This window comes from Coptis chinensis, chromosome 9, assembly GCF_015680905.1.
Source record: "Coptis chinensis isolate HL-2020 chromosome 9, ASM1568090v1, whole genome shotgun sequence".
Lineage (NCBI taxonomy): Eukaryota > Viridiplantae > Streptophyta > Magnoliopsida > Ranunculales > Ranunculaceae > Coptis > Coptis chinensis.
The window spans coordinates 1,973,265-1,995,669 of NC_141464.1; the positions used below are offsets into that span (position 1 = coordinate 1,973,265).

The 22,405-nt window shown below is 36.4% G+C and overlaps 1 protein-coding gene across 2 annotated transcripts in view; it reads left to right on the forward strand.

Annotated features, from left to right (window-relative positions):
• Positions 1–17,820, forward strand: part of LOC147474372 (alpha/beta-Hydrolases superfamily protein) — a 31,310-nt gene extending 13,490 nt beyond the window's left edge. The window contains exons 6-13 of one of the 2 annotated variants that reach the window (XM_086584332.1): positions 302–425; positions 4,559–4,639; positions 5,077–5,175; positions 10,539–10,724; positions 14,092–14,220; positions 14,320–14,394; positions 15,491–15,634; positions 17,385–17,820. In XM_086584332.1, coding sequence (XP_086440458.1) covers positions 302–425; positions 4,559–4,639; positions 5,077–5,175; positions 10,539–10,724; positions 14,092–14,220; positions 14,320–14,394; positions 15,491–15,634; positions 17,385–17,540 — 994 coding nt within the window. In that variant the 3' untranslated portion in view covers positions 17,541–17,820. The remainder of the gene's footprint in view (positions 1–301; positions 426–4,558; positions 4,640–5,076; positions 5,176–10,538; positions 10,725–14,091; positions 14,221–14,319; positions 14,395–15,490; positions 15,635–17,384) is intronic. The other variant, XM_086584333.1, reaches the window with a different exon arrangement.
• The last annotated feature ends 4,585 nt before the right edge of the window (positions 17,821–22,405 follow it).

Below are 22,405 nucleotides of genomic sequence, written 5' to 3' on the forward strand. Positions count from 1 at the left end.
CACCACATAATTCCCATCACTGTGGTGTTCGTTCGTGGATATTTTGATGTTGCTATAGTTTTTAATTTGAATGCTATTTGAGTGTTTTGTAGAATATGCCCATGAACTATAGTTTGCTTTGTGGTTGTGTTGAGTGATTTCTATAAAAATAAATCATAGTTATATACTAATATGTAACTTGCTGAAATAGCAAAGAACGTGGACATATATGAATTGTAAGTGCTATCAATAATTTCATAAAAGTGAATTGTAAATTGCAGTTTGTTACTCTAATACTTACTTTTGCACACATAATATGCAGCCTTCTTTACGGAGCAGATGACTCCTCAATAGCTGGGATGGTGTTAGATAGTGCCTTCTCCAACTTATTTGATCTGATGATGGAACTTGTAGATGTTTACAAAATCCGGCTCCCAAAATTCACCGTAAATTCTTTCCTCCTTGTATTCTTACTTAGGTAGCTCAAATCATGAGATAATTTTATGTTTTGTTATTTGTTTATAGATTATAACTTATCTATTCATTTGAGGCTTGGGAGGATGGTTTGTGCCTTCTAAGCTGAGAAAGAGGGACTTCATCGTAATTCATCTCCTAATTTTATGTGAGGTTGGGATCCCAATGCACTTCATAAGACGAACAAGGGTCTAGATCAAATCTCACTCTCTTGCAAATAGTAGATATAGTGTTTGTTATCCCATTTATGCTATTAGAAGGGCATATTCCATTAGATACACTAAAGAAACTTCAAATATAAGTGACTAGATTCCAAATAGTTGGGACGTTAAAGAAACGTCTTTTTTTATCTAAATGATGCATCGGGTATAATTCGGTTTCAACTTTGAAAAAATCGGAGAAACGTTCAATCAAACATTCGTTGTATGAGAAACATCCGTCTATATGGTAGATCTCGTGAATAATTCGATATTCTTTGATAAAAGTTTGGTAAATTATTTGTATATATAAACCACATCTATCTTTCAATATAAGTCAAAACATCTTAAAATTGCTTATATTAACTATTTTAACTAAAATAAAACATCTTAACAATGAAAAAATTCAAAACGACTTTTGAACCACACATCTCATCGTAACAAATAGGAAATTTTATTAAAAAAAAATATTTTTATTATTTTATTATTTTTTAAAAAAATCTGAATTTTTGGGCCGAATTATTCCCATATCTGAACTTTACCTGTTTAGAACGTTTGATTCCCAAATCTGAATTATTGCCGAAATATTACCGTTTTATTTGATTTCAATTATACTTCAAAAATTCGTGTTTAAAATGCAAATAATTCGTGAAATTACTAACAAGCTTGGGACACGATAAAGTGAGTATTCTTCAATAGCTCTATCAATGATATTATGAGTGAAACTCTTAACTTAAGTGTGTTGGAGGCTATTGGTGGTGGCATCATTATTAAAGATCTTGCTTCAAAAGCTAAATTGCTTATGGAGCGTGTTCTATGGCAATATTGTGGGGGATTTGGAGTGAACATAATCAGAGAGTTTGCAAAAACAAGGAGAAGGAAGTTCGTGACATATTGGGGACATCAAGGAGCTTTTGTATGATTGGTCAACGATCTTTGAATACTTTAATGTCATTATTTTCAAATGAAAGCACAAGGACTACTAATGCTTGTGATAGCGAGATATTGGGGACATCAAAGGGCTAGTGTTTAGGTGGTGATATTTTCACAGAACAGAGCAGGGTGGGCTGGGTGCGTGTGGAAAAAATTAAAATGAATGATATTTTGTTGCTTGAAGTTATTATTTTTTGTAGTCTTCGTCTATATATGTGAGGGACTACAAAAACTTGACCTTCTTTGAAGTTTTGACCCTGTAAGAATAAACCAACATACTTGTAACATATACTAAGCTGATTCATATACCCTTTCACATTCCCCCTCGAGCCAAAATATATTAATATTGTACATTTCAAACTTGAAACACAGCTTAGAAGCCAACAAAATATATACTAGCACTCTCCTTTACAAAGAAAATTGTGCACAAGTACACACTATTTGGGTGATGTGGGTTGGTCCTTGGAGAAAATCCATTTGTTATTTCTTGGTGTTGATGTAATTTCCCAATCATTCAATATATTACTTTTGTCAATAAAATAAAATTCTAAATGATAAAGATTGAAAACTTATTTTGAATATTTGAGTTACATAATCTGATTTATTTTATAGTTTGTTTTATGCTTTTTGATTTCGTGTTTTGTAACATTTATACTTTGTTTAAATAGAATCCGTGTCGGATACACAGGTGGTATCTTTGTCAGAATTTTGGATAAACATCATGAAGGTTATGTACCTCAATGTTTGTTAGTCTGCTCCGTTGGATACTTTGTATGCATGTTGGATACCTATATATGCACCCATATCAATGTCTTAGATTTTTGCGTAGATTTTTAATTTCGTAATATGTATTTTTGTTTTAAAAGTATCTTTTAGGTAGTTTTCGTACAGAACAAGTGATTCCTGTTTGAGTCAAATAGGTTGTTTTTTATCAACATTATATGGGTAATGTTAAGGAATTTACATCAACAACCAAAACTTAGCCAAGGCTACTTCCCAGGACCACATTCCCCTCTCACAATGAGTAATACTACACTGACAGAGGAAAAATGACACAGTCAACACACAGTGATGTGGCATATTACAACATCAATGTTGCAATAGTGAAAATAAGAGCCAAAAATCTATTTTCTCTCACTCAAAACACTTCTTCTCTTTCCATTATCATATTTCCATTTTTATTTTTCCATTCTAATCTTTTCTTCATAGCAAACCATCCATTCCATTGATTTTTCATAGTACTGCAGTGGTTTTCATGGTGCAACATTGATGTTGCAGTGGTGGTTTTTCATAGTGCAACATTGATGTTGCAGTGCCACATCACTGTGTCGGTCAACTGTGTCAAATTCTCTGTGTCAGTGTAGAATTATTGCTCTCACAATATACCTAGCCCTACAAAACATAGTAGATACAGTACATAAGAAGTAAAGGAAAGCACAATAACAAGAACAGAAACAGAGACAGAAGCTCAAAAATCACCACCAGGCTTTGACCATCTTTAACCATGCCATCATCCTCCAACCACGAGCCTTCTTCATCTCCGACTATTCGCTTCTCCTTCTTAAGCAACATCAGTAGTAATATTTGTATCCCACCTCTCTCTGCTCTCCTACCGAATAATCCAAGTCCAGTTTTGCGTGCTCCTCCTCTTCCTCATAGTCATCAAAGTCTTTGTTCCCACCTGTCCAAGGACCTTCAGTTTCTTTGTTAGATGCCCCACTTCATCTTTGGACTTTTTTAATCCTCACCAAACTCATTGCTCCTTCCTCTTCTCTCCAATCCATGTCGAGCAACCAAGAAGTCCCACCGTGTACCCCCCACACCTTGTACCCCACTTTATATATGAACAATTAATGAAAGAGATGGTTCCTTACTCAAGGAACCATCTCTTTCGTTAATTGTCCATAAGTTTTGTAAAGATAGGCAAATTTAAATTAATGAAGAATTTATATTAGAAATATTCTTGCTTAGTTTAGTTTTCTGTCAAAATGCCGATTTTTCTCTAAGCTCGAACTTGTTGAGTGAGCAAATTCTATTAAATACAAAGAGTGGGTGGGGTGGGGGTGGGGGGTGCTATCGCCAAAGTCAAGGTGGATTGCGGAGCAACCTACATAGAGCAATTGTATAGGTTATATGGAATGAAGAAATCAGAGAATATTTGAGCAAAAGACCAAGGAAGCATTTAAAGTCTTGTTGGAGGTCAAGGAAGTACGCTACAATTGGTCTAGGGATGTGGCGGATTTGAAGTCCTTAAGATTTCACGGCTTTGTGTGTAATTGGGATATCATTGAAATGCAAACTTGAAGGGTATTTTTTTTTTTTTGTTTTGGGTGTGCGTAATCTTGTAGCTTAGTATCTTGCTAAGTAGAAGAAAGAGCCCCATAAGATTGTGGAAGAAGTAAAAAAAGTGTTGTTTTCGAGTGGGCTAGTGTGTGCCCAAGCTTCCGGGGAGTGGGTTATATAGATTTTCTATGTAATTGGGATACTCTTGTAACTTAAGGGTATGGGTGGGTAGGTAGGATCATAGTAATGTGTAACATTTTGAACTATTATGAATAAATTGAGTTTTATCGATAAAAAAAAACGTATCTTGCTAAGTGGGGATTAACATTTTGTTAATTTTATTTTGTCTTGGGATAAATGAATACCTTTTACCGCTCAAAAAGAGAAAAAAGAGAAAGAGGGAAGGCTCAGGGATAGAACATAGGTGGGGGGACACACCTTGGAATGGCGTGAAAATATCAACATTTCTGTTCAGCTTCTCTAGTTTCAGGAGGTTAAACCTTCCCTTGAGTTGTGAAGTATTTTATCTGTAGCTTCCGCTTCGTCAAATGTCAAAGATCCTCTCGTAGATGTCAGTGTTTCGTTAGGTTGACGCAGGTCATCTTACTTGTCTTTATTTATGGGGTAGAACTTAGTTGGTTTGACATGTTAGTGACTACAATTTTCTTCATCTTTCTTTTGTGTATGGCCAGGTTAAAATGGCTGTACAATACATGCGTCGAATCATCCAAAAAAAGGCAAAATTTGATATTATGGACCTGGACTGCTTACAGGTTTGTGTATATAATTTACAATGATTTTTTGTTTATTTGATTTTATATTATGGACCTAAACTGCTTACAGGTGTGTGTGTCTATGGCATTGAGCCATTGACACATTAATTTTTTTTATATCTATTTTGTATTATATCAGTGGTTACAATGAATAAAAGTTGAGCTTTTAAAAAAATATATATATTATAACTGTTATTATGTGATTATAATTACTGCTTATCATGAGTTCATGACTGAAATCTGTCCTTCGGACTTGACATGCACCATTTTTCAGCAGTGCACACTAATTCGACTTAAACCACAAAAATGTAATGAATTTTCATGTCCCTTCTTTTGGTTTTATCTTCATTACTTGTCTCAACAGTAAAAACTTAACAATTACCGAATCTGTCAGATAATTGAGCATATTTTCTCCCACTATCCTATCACATCTGCAGGTAGCACCCAAGACTTTCATTCCAGCTTTGTTTGGACATGCTACTGAGGATAAATTCATTCGCAGCCACCACTCTGATCTTATCTTCAAGGCTTACATGGTATTGAATAATTTTAGAAATGGTATACAATTAGTAGTTAGCTTAGTCATTGGTGATCCACTGATCCTTTATATGCTGTAGAAGATTTTCAACATGTTAAGAAATATATTAGTATTAGGAAAATATTGTATTTTGGGTTTAAGGAAAGATCTTATAGTGTATTATGAGTGTTAGGAAAGATCTTATATTGTATCCCACATATTCTATAAATGTGGTATTATTTTCTTCCTTTTTTAGTAGAATGAGTATCTAGACACTAGGATTTAGTATTATAAATAAATGTATAGTAGAAAGATAAAATAACTCTCTACAACTCTTTCCTCCATCATTATTCTAATATATACCGTTAGTTTATTTCTTCATCTCTTATTACTGGTTTTACTACCATGAATGTCTTCTCTACTCTCCTAGTATCACCATTAACATGGAATCGGAGCTTCAGGTTTAAATCTGAGTTTAATGGTACACTAGGAGAGGTTTCCACGAAAATCAGTATACAAAGAAAAAAAAATTTATATATCATTCACTTTCGATTTTCGATTTTCCTCGTAAATGAAATCCCACCCAATAGTATCAACTAATAGTATATTGTAGATCTTGGATCTACAAAGTCAGTCTTGGAAGTCACAGATCAAGGGCTCTCAGTCAGATTCATGTCAGTCGGATATGGATACATAAAGTCGTTTTTTACATATTTTCCAAAGTTTTCTGAAAATTCTAGAAATTCCAGAAAAATTTAAAAATCTAAGTCACCACGGATACAACACTTTATGGCTTGTACCCGTGTGTGACACAGGTACGATCTTAGTCACCAGATCGTGAAGCGGAAGTGGGACCACGAGAGCGCCCAAGTTGACAAGCTCTGTGATATAGAGTGCAGAGCGCCAATTAATATTAATATAAGATATTTTATGTATATTGGATTACATATGAATCAATATATCCCACTTTTCTATAATAAAACATTTATTTTGATGTCAATATGTGTGAACAAGTTACATCTAACCTAATAGAGCAATAGAACCAACAAAAACTTATTCTTTACTTAGGAGTGTTTGGCAAAAAAAAAACTAGAAGCAACTTCAAGTAAAAGTAAATGAAATCATTTGGGTATTTATTTTTTGTACATTTAAAAGTAGTATAGTCAATAGTTAGTTTGGATGGTAAAAATAAGTATGGAAAGAAGTCAGTAGTTAGTGGAGAGGTGGGGTTAGTTATTTTTCTTTCCGAAAAAATAGAGATATGGGAATTATAGGATTTACAGGTGGATGGTGGCGATTTTGTTAGAAAAGAAAAAGAGAAAATAGTGGGATATGGGGTAGTGAAAAGTAGATAACCGAAAATTTTGGACTCTATCATTTTGCTTCTAGTCATTTTGCTAGAAGTAGAAACCAACTAATAAGAGCAAGTCCAATGGGGAGCTATATGGGCTGCTAAAGGCCATATAGCACCCCAAAAACCAAAATGTCATTCAAATGGGGCTGCTAGAAGGCTCCTAAATTTGGCTGGTGTGATAAACCCAACCAAATTTGTGGTCTTATCTAGTAGTTGCCATAATAAGTTTCGGGAAACGGATGACATAGTTTCTAAATTTCGATAGACGGCAAAAACTGTGTCGTTCGTCCAAAAAAATTTCAACATAAGTTACAAACTAATGGACGGACGACAGAAACTGTGCCGTCCGTATCCATTTAGCACTTCAAAACACAAAAGAGCGATTGGAATGAAATTCAAGTTTTGGTCTGCCATATTTGGCCGGGCAAGGTAAAAACCCTAAAAATCCTATGTGGCAAGGGTTTAGCAACTCCTTTTAGCAGCCCTCCATTGGACTTGCTATAAGGGCTATCTAACGAAGCAAAATACTTGTTCCTCTTTACCAGTTTTTTTTGTCCTTAACAAAGATACTTCCTCATCATTTAACTTACTATAAGGGATATCTAACGAAGCAAAATACTTGCTCCTCTTTAGCAGATTTTTTTGTCCTTAACAAAGATACTTCCTCATCATTTAACTTTAGGTAGTTAAAATTTGACTCAAAGTAGAGTTTCCAAACGCCCCCTTAGTGCGTTAAATGGTCAAACTCTAAAGCTGGCATGCATAAATGGAGGCAGACGTGCAGAACCCACTCTCATATACCACCTATTGATCTAAAACCGCTTGTCCACCTTAATCAAACCACTCTTCATCCAGCAGCTCTCCTTTCTCACTCTTCATTTTAGTATTGCACAATCTCTCCCAAAGAAAAAACCAACTCCCTCGTTCTTTCTCTTTCCGTTGAAGTTTTCAAGTTATTTCAAATTTTCAAGATGGCGGGTCAAGAGCAAAATCAGTTGTGCGTGATAAAATTTCACACACACTACAGCAAATTGAAGTAATTATAGCATGGGAATCACTTTGTGAGTGATTGAATCTTTGTTTTCAGGTAACTTTTGACTAACATCCGCCCTTTATCTGAGAGCGCGGTTTCGAAAATACAAAGCATGGTTTTGAAAATGTGAGAGCGTGGTTAATAGCGGTTTGGGTGCGGGTGCGGTGAGGGTGTACCACGCTTTGGGTGACTAAGGGTACGATACCGATACAGATATGGAATACAGGTCGGGTATGGCTGCACAGGGTGTTCCCAGGTAATCTCAAAAGAAAATAGAGATGGATGAGAAGAAATACTGAATCTGCCTAAGAATTTCGACTTAAAGTAAGTTGAAAGAAAGAGAAGGTAGAAAAAGTGCGATTTCTTCGTAGATCTATCTTCTTTTTTGATCTGTCTTCTCATCTTCACTGATTTTCTTCTATTTTCTAGCTGCGTTGGTGAAGGAGGCGGCTGCTGCTTTTGGGTTTCTCTCTTTAATACTTTCACTCAAGTTAAGGGGCTTATTTAAAGTGAAACATGGGCCAGTTTTAAATCAGCTGTAATTGCTAATTGGGCTGGACATATGGGCCACTTTAAAATCAACTCTAATTGCTAATAGTACTGGACCACCGCTGGAATTGTTATAAGCAGAGGCCCATTCGACAATTCCAAGCCCAGTTTTCTTTTTAATCAAGTGAGCGGAGCGAACGATCTGGGCAGAGGGGGGGCCGAGGGGGGGTGGGGGTGGTGGGGGGTTATGCGGACAAAAACTAAGTTGGTTGGTTTCTGTCTGTCTGCCCTCACCTATCCGTCTCTCTCTCCCTCCTTCCTTCCCTCTCCCTCTCAACCAAACCCTAACTCTCTCTCTCTCCCCACCCACAAACCCATCTCTCCCTCTCTCTTCTCCACCCTCCGCTCACGCCCCCACTGCTTAGCAGTTATCTAGTCACATTAAACATCTATAAATTCCCAACCTACATTAACTTTTATATGCCGTACCCGTATCCTAGATTTTCAAAAATGCCATATCGTACCCCGTATCCGTGTCGCTGTATCGGTCCCCTTCTAGACCTCGTGGTGAATCATAGCTTCTAGACCTTGTGGTGAATCGACCTCGTGGTGAATCAGTATGGCTCTCTGTGTATTCTTCAGGTACTATTGAGAAATAAAAAAGAGTAGTTGGTATTGCGTTCTCTCGGTATTCAGGTACTTCTTGTTATAGTATTCCTTTTTTTCATGTCAATCATTGATCAAGTTTGATGCTATTGAAGTATTACTATTTAGGGTATCAAAAAGCCCTAATAGTATTCATTTTTTGGTATTAAAAAAAAAGGACTCGTGTTTTTTGGGTGAAAAGAAAAAGTCATATGTTTTGGGATTTGGGGGTTCTAAAAACTCCTAGGTATTCAGTATTGAAACAAACCCCCCCCCCCTCCTTTTTTTTTTTTGGTTTCTTTGGGAATGTCAATCCCCAACTCAGTATATAGTATTTCGTATTATCAAATGAGCTTATGGAGTGTTGAGCCTGGTTTTCATTTGTTTGAAATGTTGTACTCTCATCAAGTTGGTATTTGCTGAATATAAGTTTCAGATTCTGAAGTTCTGGGTATTGAAGTGTTGTCAAAAGAGTCATCAGGCTTATTTGGACTTCTTCACATAGTAGTTTTGGTCTCTCTCGAGTATCATGTTTGCTCATGAGTATTCAAGTGGTATTCCTTGGCACTTCGCCACTATTATTGTTTATTTGGCACACCGTCAAATACTACCAGCTTCCGCAGCTAGTATGAAGCCGCTAAGAAGAGGAACATTTCTCATCAGTTTTGTTTGTTGTTGAGTCATGTGTTTCAAAGTGAATTTGCAGTTTGGTGGTATACTCTCACATGTTTTGCAAGTAAATGCATGCATAGAAAATATTCTAGTATTTCTAGTGGATCTTTGTTTACACTCCAGTCTGTTTCAGTGGGTCTTTGTTTACACCCCCATCCGTTTGTTGGATCTACCCAACCCCCTTCCACATCCCAATCCCCCAAGTATTGTATTTTAGTTGTCCAAGTTGGACACAAAATCCTTTGTATATTCCAACTTGAGGGGGAAAATATGGAGATATCAAAGTGAATGAGGTATTAAGTATGAGGCAATATGTTCAGTTTAAGTATTGGCTCGGCAGTAGGTATAAGGCATTCTTCACTATCCATGCAGTAGTCATGCCATAACTACAACAATATACAGGTAGCAGTCATGCCTAAGATGCATGCATGAGTATTCAGGTAGCAGTCATAGCCTAAACTGCAATAGTATTGTGTGGACATTAGTGGTGATGGTAGCAGCAGCCAACTAACGCGCATCAAGTCAATGAAATAGTTTCCAGTTTGCAATTTGTCTGCCATAGCAACAATGGAATGAGCAGCAGCTAAGAGCGGGCCATCCAATTGGTGATATAGGTATAATTGCGTAAGAGTTTCAGTATTCGGGTTTAAACCGAAAGTTCCAGAATGGTTCTGCTTTTGAGTTTATCGTCTAAAATAGCTCTTTGTGAAAGGGGGAGCAGTATTGATATTTCTTTGAGTTTATTTCCGTAATCCAAGCTGCAATATACATAGTTTGTATGTTTACAGCTTGAGGGGGAGTGTTAAGAAATATATTAGTATTTTGAAAATATTGTATTTTGGGTTTAAGGAAAGATCTTGTATTGTGTATTCTGGGTGTCAGGAAAGATCTTATATTGTATCCCACATATTCTATAAATGTGGGTAAGGTATTATTTTCTACCATTTTTGGTAGAATGGGTATCTAGACACTAGGATTTAGTATTATAAATAAATGTATAGTAAAGAGATAAAATAACTCTCTACAACTCTTTCCTCCGCCATTATTCTAATATATACCGTTAGTTTATTTCTTCATCTCTTATTACTGGTTTTACTACCATTAATGTCTTCTCTACTCTCCTAGCATCACCATTAACACAACAGAAGTACGACATACTTAATTTCTGATTTATTTGCCACTTGTGCAGGGAGACAAAAATATTATCAAGTTTGATGGTGATCATAACTCCCCGCGGCCCCAGTTTTATTATGACTCGGTGTCCATTTTCTTCTACAACGTTCTCCAACCCCCTAATATTTCTTCTTCACTATCAACTGAGTTTCAGAGGTATTATGAGCTAGGGGGCAGGAAGGTTGGTGCGGGTATGGATGAGGTGATCTTTTTAATGTTCTTTACAATATTTAAGTGTTGGTGGTCGATCTTTGCAGATTCCTAATCTTACTCTAACATTGAGTTTTTATTTTAAATATATGCCAAAGAATTATAGTAGAATGAGCTAAAGTGCGTGTTTTTCTGCTAGATCTTTTTGTTTAATTTTCTTTTGTACCTGATTGAACAATATGCTTCTGTTTTAGCATACATATATGTGCAACGTTCATTTACTGAGATCTTATGGTGTACCATTATGAGGCACGAGCATGGATTAAATAATTAGGTGGTAGTTTTTATTCGTTGGTTTCCTAATTCAATTAGGAATAGGATATAGGATGGTTTCATATTTGGAATCCAATTAGACTTAGTAGTTAAGTTTATTATATAAAGGTGTGATCTTTTTGTTTCATTTTCTTTTGTACCTGATTGAACAATATATTTCTGTTTTAGCATACGTATATGTGCAACGTTCATTTACTGAGATCTTATGGTGTACCATTATGAGGCACGAGCATGGATTAAATGATTAGGTGGTAGTTTCTATTCGTTGGTTTCCTAATTCAATTAGGAATAGGATATAGGATGGTTTCCTATTTGGAATCCAATTAAATTTAGTAGTTAAGTTTATTATATAAAGGTGTTCTAGGCCATCATTGTTAGATGGTTTTTTATTTAATATTAATTCTAAAAGAATTGTTCTTGCTTGAAGGTTTACACCGTAGTTTTAGGTATTTCTTTCATTAAACTTGATGTTTAAACATTGTTGAAGCTTCCGCCAACTAGTTACATCAAATTTGGTACCCGAGCCATAAACATCTTGGGAGATATTGTGATGGATTATCAAAGAAGAGGTAGAAGGTAGTCACCTCCCCCCCGATCAAAGTACCATGCCGATCCTCCTACTTGGAGAACTTGTGATTTAGATCACAGCCGCCGCGAGAGATATCTTCGTTCAAGAAGGTATAAACCTCCCTCTCACTTCTGTTCCCCTACTCCCAATTGCCGCTGCCAAAATTTTGGGCCGCGAAGATCGTACTTTCGTAGTGATAACTACGACTACGATAGTGAAGAATTATTCAATGATTCCAATAAAGAAGAGTATTCCGATGATGGATATTCCAACCAAGATAAATATGCTTATTTGGATGCATATTACTGCTTGCGAGGCAATAACTCCTGATTTTGGTGAGTCAGAAACAGAGCACACTTCTAAGGTAGAACTCCCTCACTTCAATACTGCTTCAATATGATCAGATATGAGATTCAGATCGTTTGCCGGGCTGTCTAAGGCTCACACCTAGTACACAGATACAAGACTTGAAGATTACTAGGAATGGGAGTGTAGCTATGAGACCCACCACAGGTTCAAGAAGGTGATGGATTTGAACCTCACTTTGGTTACCTCCGGCCCCGAGCCAAGTAAAAATTAATATTGACGGTGCTACCAAAGGCAACCCAGGTCAGTCTGGATATGGGTCATCTTTAGAGATCATGCATGGAATTTTCTTTTAATTCGAGGTAAAGCCATGGAGAAGCCACAGGCTACTGGGCTGAATGCATTGGTATCTTGGAAAGTGTTGAAAATTGAAATAGCTATTGAGAGGGGCTAGTTGAATGTTTGGGTGAAATTGGATGCAGCTGCTGCTGTTACTGCCTTCAAGTCCAAATCAATGCCGTGGCAAATGAAGTATAGATGGAAGGATTGCATGAAGAGCCTACATTACTAAGTCCAAATCAATGCCGTGGCAAATGAAGTATAGATGGAAGGATTGCATGAAGGGCCTACATTACTAAGTCCATAAGTCCAAATCAATGCCGTGGAAAATGAAGTATAGATGGAAGGATTGCATGAAGGGCCTACATTACTTCTTTCTTTCACATGTATGGAGGGAAGGAAATGTGGTCTCTGATGCTATAGCAAAGAAAGCATCAAATCTAAATAGAGATCAGTTGATTGAATGTAATGAGATACCCCCCATGGATATATATAAGTGAGAGGTTCCTTAGCAACCTTTCATGAGATTTGCTCGATCCAAAGTAGATTAGGAGGAGTAACTGCCACTTAATGTACTTGTATAATTATTTCCCTTTTGATGTAATTTTTAACTTAGCCAAAAAACAAAATAGCCAACTGATAGTGGCACCGATAGTATTTCTTCAGAGGTTCAAATCCATCACCAACTGAAGTTGAAAAGGCTGATTTTGAGAAGAAAGAAGAGGATGTTGAGACCAAACCCACCCAACCATGACCCTCCTCTTCAATTCCAGCACCTTCCACCCAGTATTGCACCCAATCCTGGAAAAACACTTTCGAAAACTCAAAACTCACTATTAATTGAGGAAGAAAAAGAAAATTTGGGGGAGGTCCTGATTCAAAAGTTTATTTTATGGGAAGAACAGCTTCAAATATTTAATTTGGAAGAGGATATCAATGATTTTCTCAAGCACATTCACGGTGAAAGAAAAAAAAACGTCTTCTTCACATTCATGTTCTTCGTGCTCAATCTGAATTCCCACTATGGGCTTCTAACCAACATGGCCAAGGGCGTCCAAGCACAACTTGTTTTGGGCTGGGCTATAAGGCACGTAATTATTTGATGGAGCACATATTAAAATTATACCACATGGATCACCAGTAGGCAATGCTTCAATATTTTCTGGTCTGCCGAACTTGCTTCCTTCAGTTGGTGGATTAGTATTAATGCCACGCACAATGATTATCAGTCATGCAAAGCGAGCACAAAGTAATTATCGGGATCCTTTTATACCCAATTTCAAAGAGAATTTTGCTCACAGCCACAAAGTACTTCACTTACTTTATGATTTTCAGTATTCGCAGTCTTTTTCGAAAGGAGTATTAACAACATTGTGGTGCCTTGTCAATATATGCTTCAGCTGATATTTGGGCAAAATTCGAAGTTGAATTTTCTGCCACCCAGGGAGAGGTGACGTATCCTACTATGAAGAACTTTTGCACATTGGTGGATTTTCACAATTCCAAACTCGAGGACGAGTATCTTTCAAGTCGCGGAGTGTGATGCATGAGCATGGATTAATTAATTAAGTAGTAGTTTCTATTTTCTTTGGTTTCCTAATTCAATTAGGAATAGGATTTTGGAGGGTTTCCTATTTGGAATCCAATTAGATTTAGTAGTTAAATTTATTATATAAAGGCATCTAGGCCTTCTTGTTTGAAGGTTTAATCCCTAGTTTTAGGTGTTTCTTTCAATAAACTTAATTGATGTTTAACCATTGTTGAAGCTTCCGCCAGTACGTTTCACCACATTATCATACCTTATAGAAGTCGTTCTTGTAGAATTGACATTTCAACATGAATTGATACAGAGTTCTGCCTCTTCTGTTTCTAGAGCATATTGTATGAGATTATCAGTGGTCTCCAGACTGTTGGTACTGATGCTGCAAGCTCATCAGCTGCTCCTTGCATTCCGGTTGCAAACTCCCTAGGTGGACTTCTACTTTCACCAATTACAAGTGTCGTAAGTCTTTATTTTCAAATTTCATGTTATTTTTTCCTCTTTCTTTTATCCATGTTTATGGTTATCTTTCATCTAAATGGATTCTCTCGTGTATATTAGGGTTCCTTACTAGATGAAGACAGTTCTGCATATAACTTGGAAAGGAACGTGGATGATGATCCATCTCATCTACAGGTAATCTTGTTAATTCCTTCTTTAAGATATGAAATTTAAATTTTCCTCTAATGGGCTTCATCATTTGTCATATTGGTAAGACCTCTACTTCTGCATATTTCATATTATAGTGAATGCAAGCTTCAACCTTGGTTCAAATTCAGTTTTTTATCAATTTTCGTAAGTTTGTTTTTGCAATATTGGATGTTGTTGAGGTTATCAAACGTCACAAGGAAATCTATCTGATGCACGTGCAGGCAAATAGGTATCCGCACGTGACGCTGAAAAAAATCACGAATTGTTGATTGTGAGTCACTTGGTTGCTGTGCATAACAAGCCCGCAACCGAACTTGAGACCCACGAATTGAACGAAGGGGATGACAAGTTCATCCTAATAATCAACCTGCAATTTATGGAAAGAAGAAAACCTTTCTCTCACACAAACAAAGACTATTTATCAACCACCAACTATGGCCAAAGGCCTACAACTCAATCTGTAGACTCAAACCGCTATTGGATTTTAGACTAGACTAAACTTCTGATCCAATTTGGAAACTAGAAGACCTAATTTTCAGAGATAAAAATAACCTTAAATATAACAAACGCTAAACACACCAAAACATGATTCTAAAATAAAATTTGAAATAAGCACCATACCGGTTGAACACACCTTAAATATATACGCTAAACACACCAATACTATATGAACCAATTTGAAATAAAACCATACATGCATCAATTTTCGTCCTCGAAGCTGACTTGTTGATAAGGGCATTTATCGTGTGTGACAACAACACCCACTACACGTGCAGCACCATCATCTGATGAAGGATGGAGAATGACTTATTTTTCTGCCAATTCAATTATGCCTCCCACTGTGACGTTGCAAAAGTAAATGACCAACATCCATATCAACGATGTCACGCCAAACACGATAAGAATAGAGTCTCGAATGTGTCTCTCATGTATGTCTTTGTCGGAGTTGACAAAGTTATACCTATAAATCTATAATTGATAAGAAAAACAAAGGATTCGCATTGCTTATTGGTATTATGAGATTTTTGCACTCTTTTGAAGTGTGTTCATTTGTGCCATTATGCAATTGCTGATTTTGCAGGTTACTTTAAACTCACAACACGAAGAATGTTGCTCTTATGCAAGCTCAAACAGGGAAAGTTGGGGAAGATGTTCTTCTCTTGGAGGCAGCGACAGGGACCCTTCTTTTGAAGACCATATGATAAAGGATATGAACAAAAATCAGGTGTCTCCCTTCTCCAATGTAGCTTCACTGTGATGCTGCTGATCTTTTTATTATTAAATAAGCATATGAAGTTTATCTGCTAACAATTAAAGTGCTGGTCCTTATTTTTTAGAGGTGGTAAGGCATTTTAATGACTTAAAGGAATGCGTTAGGCTCACCAAATGCCTTGAAAATAGAATATCAAGAAGTAATGTAGGAATACATATTTTATTAGTGATAAACTAAGTAATATTTAGATGAACTAAATAAAAAATGGATCGATTAGAGTAGGTAAATACAAATACTTTTGGATATATTTGATTACATATTGGGTGAAATTTATATATTGGTAAAAATTTGTTCCAAGTATTCCGTTCTGTTTTTTCCTGGAAAATTTGTCCAAAGGGAGATACGAAAATCGCCTACTCTATAATGGGTAAATCACTCAGTGGGTGAATTGTTGGAAAATTTTCTTGAGACGAAAAAATGAAGCAAACAGTGGCATTTGGGACTATAGTGTGTCAATTCACCCGCAATCCAAGTACATAAAAAAAAGGCCCCTAAAAAGACAAATTTTGTCCTACCTCACCAATGGATTTTCCTAGTATCTTTGCTACTCCCCCCATAAAAACCTTGTAAACACCATTGCAATTTGTGTCACCACTTGCTTAGGTATAGCGAAAAGAGTTTGGAAATCGTTACGGATTTGGTTGAGGGTGGCCTTGACGAATCGGCAAATTAATTGACTTCTACCACGTAAACATTCTAGAGACGTTCCTATAACACCTTCACCTATATAGATGCATATTTTACTCTTTGCCCCCAAATAGGTAGATTGGAAAATGGGGCGGTTTGCACCCACCCAAACTCCTTAGCAATCACACTTCCACCCATATATACTAGTGTTTTACTCTTTTTCCCCAAGTGTAACCCAAAATAGGCACCTCACAAGTCACAGCCTAACTCTTTAGCATCTCAACAATATTCTCCACTCCACCAACCTCATACAAGTCTGACTTGGCCAAGTTAATCCTCAGTCCAAAACCCATCACTAATCACACTAAAACCGGTGAAGTGTGAGCTAGCTTTGTGGTTAGTAACTGCCAAGTAATATATGATTGAATCCTAGCCCAATTCTTGCAGGGGTGCACTATCTTGTTGTTTCAATTGGCAATTATCTTTCTACAAAAGTTTTGTTGTAACCCCAGAAGTTTACTTTTTTATAATAATGATAAAAGGAGGTAAAAACCAAAAAAATCAAAGTAAAAATAACCACTTTTTCGTAACTGCATATATTGTACCACGTATAACAATTGTGCTTGCATTCCAACACGATGGATATGTATGTATTGCACTTGCACGATGGTCCAGGTCAGTCATTCCATGGGCTCTACCAAGATAAGCTTAAGAAAACATTGGGCATGTCTGATCTTAATTCGTATGAATTAAGCTCACCTCTATTGTCAAAATCAATAAAATTAATTGTAGTTCTCTAGCTGTCCACAAGTTACAACAACCACAGTTTATATACTTTATACTATAAGAACTAGACCCAGTCATGATCCCTAGGAGCAGAGTTTAAGTCACTTCTTTGTTCCTTCAGTACCACCTTTTTACATGGGCGTAGGTTGAAGTGTTGAACCCAGTTCCAAGGTGTAGATAGCCCAATTCTTTGAAGAACTATGATTCACTATTTTGAGTAAGATTTTTGTGCTGTTTAAATTTGTATACCATGAGCAATGCTTTCTGAAATACTTTTATATTACTGTAGATGACCTTAAAGGCCCTTGCGACTCCTCTTAGAAGGATGCAACGGAAATTGTCTGAGCTGCCAAAAGAGAAGAAGAAACTAGAGGCTTTAAGCCAGCGTTTACGTCTCTACATCCTGAAACGAGTTAAACACCACCGGAGACATCGCTCTTCATGACAATGTGATGTATAATAAACAGTATTCACAGGATTTATGTTGCTTTTCTTTTATGTTGTGATAGTCGTACAGGCATTTGTTGTTGTTAAAGCATGCTCTGTTAGAAAGCTCAACTGACCTCTTGTTCGGTGTAGTCAGAAAGCCTACTTTGTCAATTAAATGTAAGAGGCAGGCTACATGGATCATTATGGTTGTGATAGAGAAGTACTTGTACATCCCACAGTTCTGCCTGGTGGATCCCTTCTGTTGTATATTGGATAGCATGGAGTACTTACCGTGATTTGAAGAACTTACATACATTTAAAGCGGCAGGGGCAGGTGTCTTGTGAAAGCAAAAAACAGATGCTCCTTTCTTATGCACCGCGCAGATCTAACACAGGCAATTTTGCTTCTTTAGGTATTTTTGCTGGTGTTAAAATATGGAGCATTAATAATTCTAATAGTCCAAGTATAAAGGTGAAGTGAAAAGTAGTTTTCCTTGTCCTAGAGTCCCGGTTCCAAAGAGGAGATCATTGTCCATGCCTCGGAACACAGAAGAAGAATTGACAAGGCTGTGAAAAGGTTAGATATGGAGACTACAGCTATATCTCGATGGTTGTATCGAAAATGGTTGCCTGGTAGGGATGATGAAGTGTGAGATGGAGAAATTTCAAACAAGGCTTATGGTCTGATTGACCTTCGCTAGTGTATAATGGGTTGGGAGTGATTCACGTAGCACTTTGGTAACCATGCATGTTTTCCGCTCTATTTCTACGTTACCCGGACTAGTATGTTTGGGTGGTGTCAGTTTTGTAAATTCAACTCCTTATTCTGGGTACATTTCGTTTTTTCTGATGTAAAATGGGTTGGGAGTGATCCACGTTATGTTTGGAAGACATATTATCGAGTCTTAACTTCTTCAAAAAAAAATTTTGTTTTTCGGGGTGATTGGTGTTAATTATTTTATTAATAATACAGTTTTACAATTATCTTGAGGATCGAAATAACTGTATGGAACTCATTTCAGCGTACTTAAGCCTGTCGTCCAGGATATGACACGAGTTGTATCACACATTTTATGGTATAATCTGAAGTTTCATGTTTGATGACTGGTCCAAACAGAATTAGTGGGAGTTTTTTTAAAAGTTAGTCCGACCCCAATCTGTATTGATGGAATTTCAACCCTTACGTTGTGCCATTGGCATCCTGTTCCACTCTACATACACATAAATCTGCACGTAGATGAGTACTGTTAAGTCTTAACTATTACATTTGATATTACATCCTTCAAAAAACTAGCGTTTGCTAGTAGGTTAGGAGCCCTATTCATTTTTCTTACAATGTGCGTAACCTCATTATTTTGGAACATGTCAATAAGATACCAGTAAAATCGTATTGTTGTTAATGGAGTAAAATCATATTGTTGTTAATGGAGATGAAGTTTTGGAGAGAAAAGAGAAACAAATTATACAAAGTTTATTAGTTTTGGTCTTATATATATGTTGGGTAATCTTAGTCACACCCAAAGAAATCGTAGCCACAGCCCAAATTTTTTAGAAACGCCTAATTCTACCCTCTATTTCTTGTGGTGTGATGAAAAGGAAAGAACAAAAAACTATTTGTTTATTTCTTTTCTTTTTTATATATTTTTAAAAAAATTATATACTAATTTTCTACTTCTACATTTTTTTCCCACAATGGCCTATTTCAACCTAGGGATGTCCATCTTGCTCGAAACCGAAACCCAAACAAAAAACCCACATTGAACCCTGCCCAAACCCGACAAAAGCCAAATCCAAACCCAGACCAAAATATATAAGTAGGGTTTGGTCACACTCTCTAAAACCGAACCAACCTGATCCCGACCTGATAATTTAGTCCTAAACCCGTTAAAAGGGCTAAAAAACCTGAAACTGAACCCAGACTGAACCCAGATCGAAACCGAACCCCAAATCCGATTTCAATTGCCTACTACTAATCTCATATAAAAGAATGAGTTAGATAAATATTTAGATTATGATCTCATTCATGTTTACAATGATGAGTTATTTAATATTTTGGATTATGAAAAAAATTTATATCGGAATTTCTAATTTTTTCGGCAATTACACATGATAATTTATTTATAGTTCCTTCCGAGTCCATCTATATTTAAAGTCATAAGAATTATGTCCGAGTATAAGTGATAATTACTTCCAAATTCATTAGAAGTTTTATTCTGTTTGAAGAATTGGTGGATAGCCGAAGAAGGAATAAAATATAGATATACATTTCAAATGAGGTTTCTTATTGTCTTCTTTCTTCATTTATACCGAGTTTTATCCTACCCGAAACCCAAACCAAAGCCCAATGGGTATCCAAAATACAGAGATAGAGTAGGTTTTGATCACACTTCTCAACAAAATACCCAACTCCGAACCCGACCCATTAAAAACCAGTCCGGATCCGAATAACCCGATACCCATTCAAAACCCGAAAAGTCGGGTACCCGTTTGGACATCGCTATTTCAACCAAAACACTTGCTTTCCTTCTTTCCTCATTTTCCACTTTTTTCTCTTTTCAACCTTTGTTCTAAATGTTTCTCCCCCTTCGTTTCTGCTCAACCAAAAATGTCTGCTTGAGCACATCACGACATCATGACCACCGCAAACACCAATATAGCATGATCATCACGTGTGGAGTTTAAGTGATAGTTTCAACATATTGAACACATTTATGAGGTTTTAACATGGTTTTTAAATTTCATAAAAGAATACCGTTCTATTCAATTCTCATGTGTAGTTCGGGATTGAGTAGAAAGTTTGATTGAATGGGGTTAAACTTAGTTATATTAAATTAGAATAGGATCAACTTGTATAGAATTGAATGGGTGTTGTTGAAAGAGGGAAAGGAAAAAAAAATAGATAGTGGTGATTTCTTCGAATTTGTATGAAAAATAGATAGCATACGGTTATGGTTGTTAGGTTACTTTTAGATGGTCACACCCAAAATAGAAAAGAATAGAATTGGGGGCAGTTCATAAAACATTTGGGTTATACGACAATTTTTTGGGTGCGACTAAAATTTACTATATATATATATATATGCAGGCCCTTATAAGTAAAATAAGTACGTACCTAAAACTATACCTAGAAAATGAATTCAATTTTTTTTTTTTTTTTTTTGGCTATGGTCTACTCACAATAAAGATCATCTCCACAAAATTTGAGCTAATTTGGAAACTTCTAGCCTAGATAAAAATTGTGTTCATCTTTAAAAAAAAAAATCTGACGGTCTAGAAATGTCGAGTTTTTGCAATCATTTTTGCCTAAGTTAGATGTTTCCAAATTAGCTGAAATTGCAAGGATAAATCTTGGTTGAGCTCTCTTGCGGCTGAAAGCAGTGCTCCTCTCTTCCCCCCTTTTTTTCTCTTCCTTTGAATTTTGAATTTGAATCTTGTCTGAGGTAAACAATAACAAAAAAATTTCTCTTCTTTCCTAGCTAACGTTACAATAGTGCGAGGTTTGAATTTGTTCCTGTGGAAAACTGAGTTGATTATTTAAAGAGTGATACCAATCTCTAACCTATTTGGTCTTTCTGTTATTCTTTCCCCCTCCCCCCATCCCCCCTTCCCTACTCGATCATATCTTCAGTTTAAAAAAAGGTATCATAGAGATGGTGGATCTATTGAGAATTAGTCTCAGTGGTGAGACATCTGGATCAAACTCAAAATCAAAAATTGAAGAGATGCAGCAGCTGTTCTGTTCTAAAGAAAAGAAAGCTATTGACATAAAATGTAAGAATCCAGTGATAGAGGAGGAAGGAACGAATACCCTAGTGGGTAAGTTATATGGGGAATGGCTTATAGAAGTGACTGAAGTAGCTGAAGAGCTACATCGGTGTTGGCAAACGACTAGCAAGGCTAAAGTGGAACTCATCACAAGAGGCATATACAAACTTCAGTTTGAAGATAAAGCGGAATATGATTATGTTCGGAAAAATGGACCATGGCTAGTACATGGGTTTATTATGTCAATGAAGAAATGGAGGCAAACGGGTAATGGAGATAAGGCGCTAGCCTTTGATTTTGTAAAGTTCTGGGTACAGATATATGGGATCCTGATAAGAGCCCAAAACTGTAGTTTTAACCCTGTAACAGTCATACTTTTATACTAATTATGTGAGTAATAATTAAGAGTTAATCTTCGATTCGCTGCGTTTTATGTATTTCGTGCTTCAAAGTCCATTATGTGCGAAAATGTGCCACTTTAGCGAGATAAAGGAGCAAAGGTCGGTTACTAAGGAGTTTCGTGATTAAAGGCCAAGATTCAAGAAGACCTTTCTAAAAGCCCTGGCCAAAGCCGAATAGTCAAAGTCAACGCGCGTAAACAAAGACACAAAGTCGCTGAGAACTTCGAAGGCCGTATATTTGGACTCAGACCTCGGAATTGGGTCTACCTTATGTCAAAACGATCGGCTCGGAAAGAGCTTTCCAATGGTCTAAGCCTTGGCCCAATCAAAGGAGCGGAAGTGGACGAAAAGTCTATTGAAGCCAACTTCAGCTGAAGAGGCCTTTTTGGACTGAAAGTATTAGGTTTTGGGCCTGATTCTCTGGCCCAAAACATGGATCGAAGCCCATGCACGATTTTGGATCTGAACATATAAAAACCAAAGCTTAGCTCTTTGTTAATGGTAGCTAGTTAGACCTAAAACTATAGATAATTCTAGATCTAGTTTTCATTAAATAAAATTAAGTTTAGTTTAGTTTAAATTCAATTCTTGTTTTAGATTAAACTCTTAGAATCATTGTTCTTCATTAGTTTGATAAATAAAATAGTGAGTTTGTCAATTTCAATTTTTGTCATTTACAATTGTTTAGATCTAAATTCCTTTATTACTTGTTATT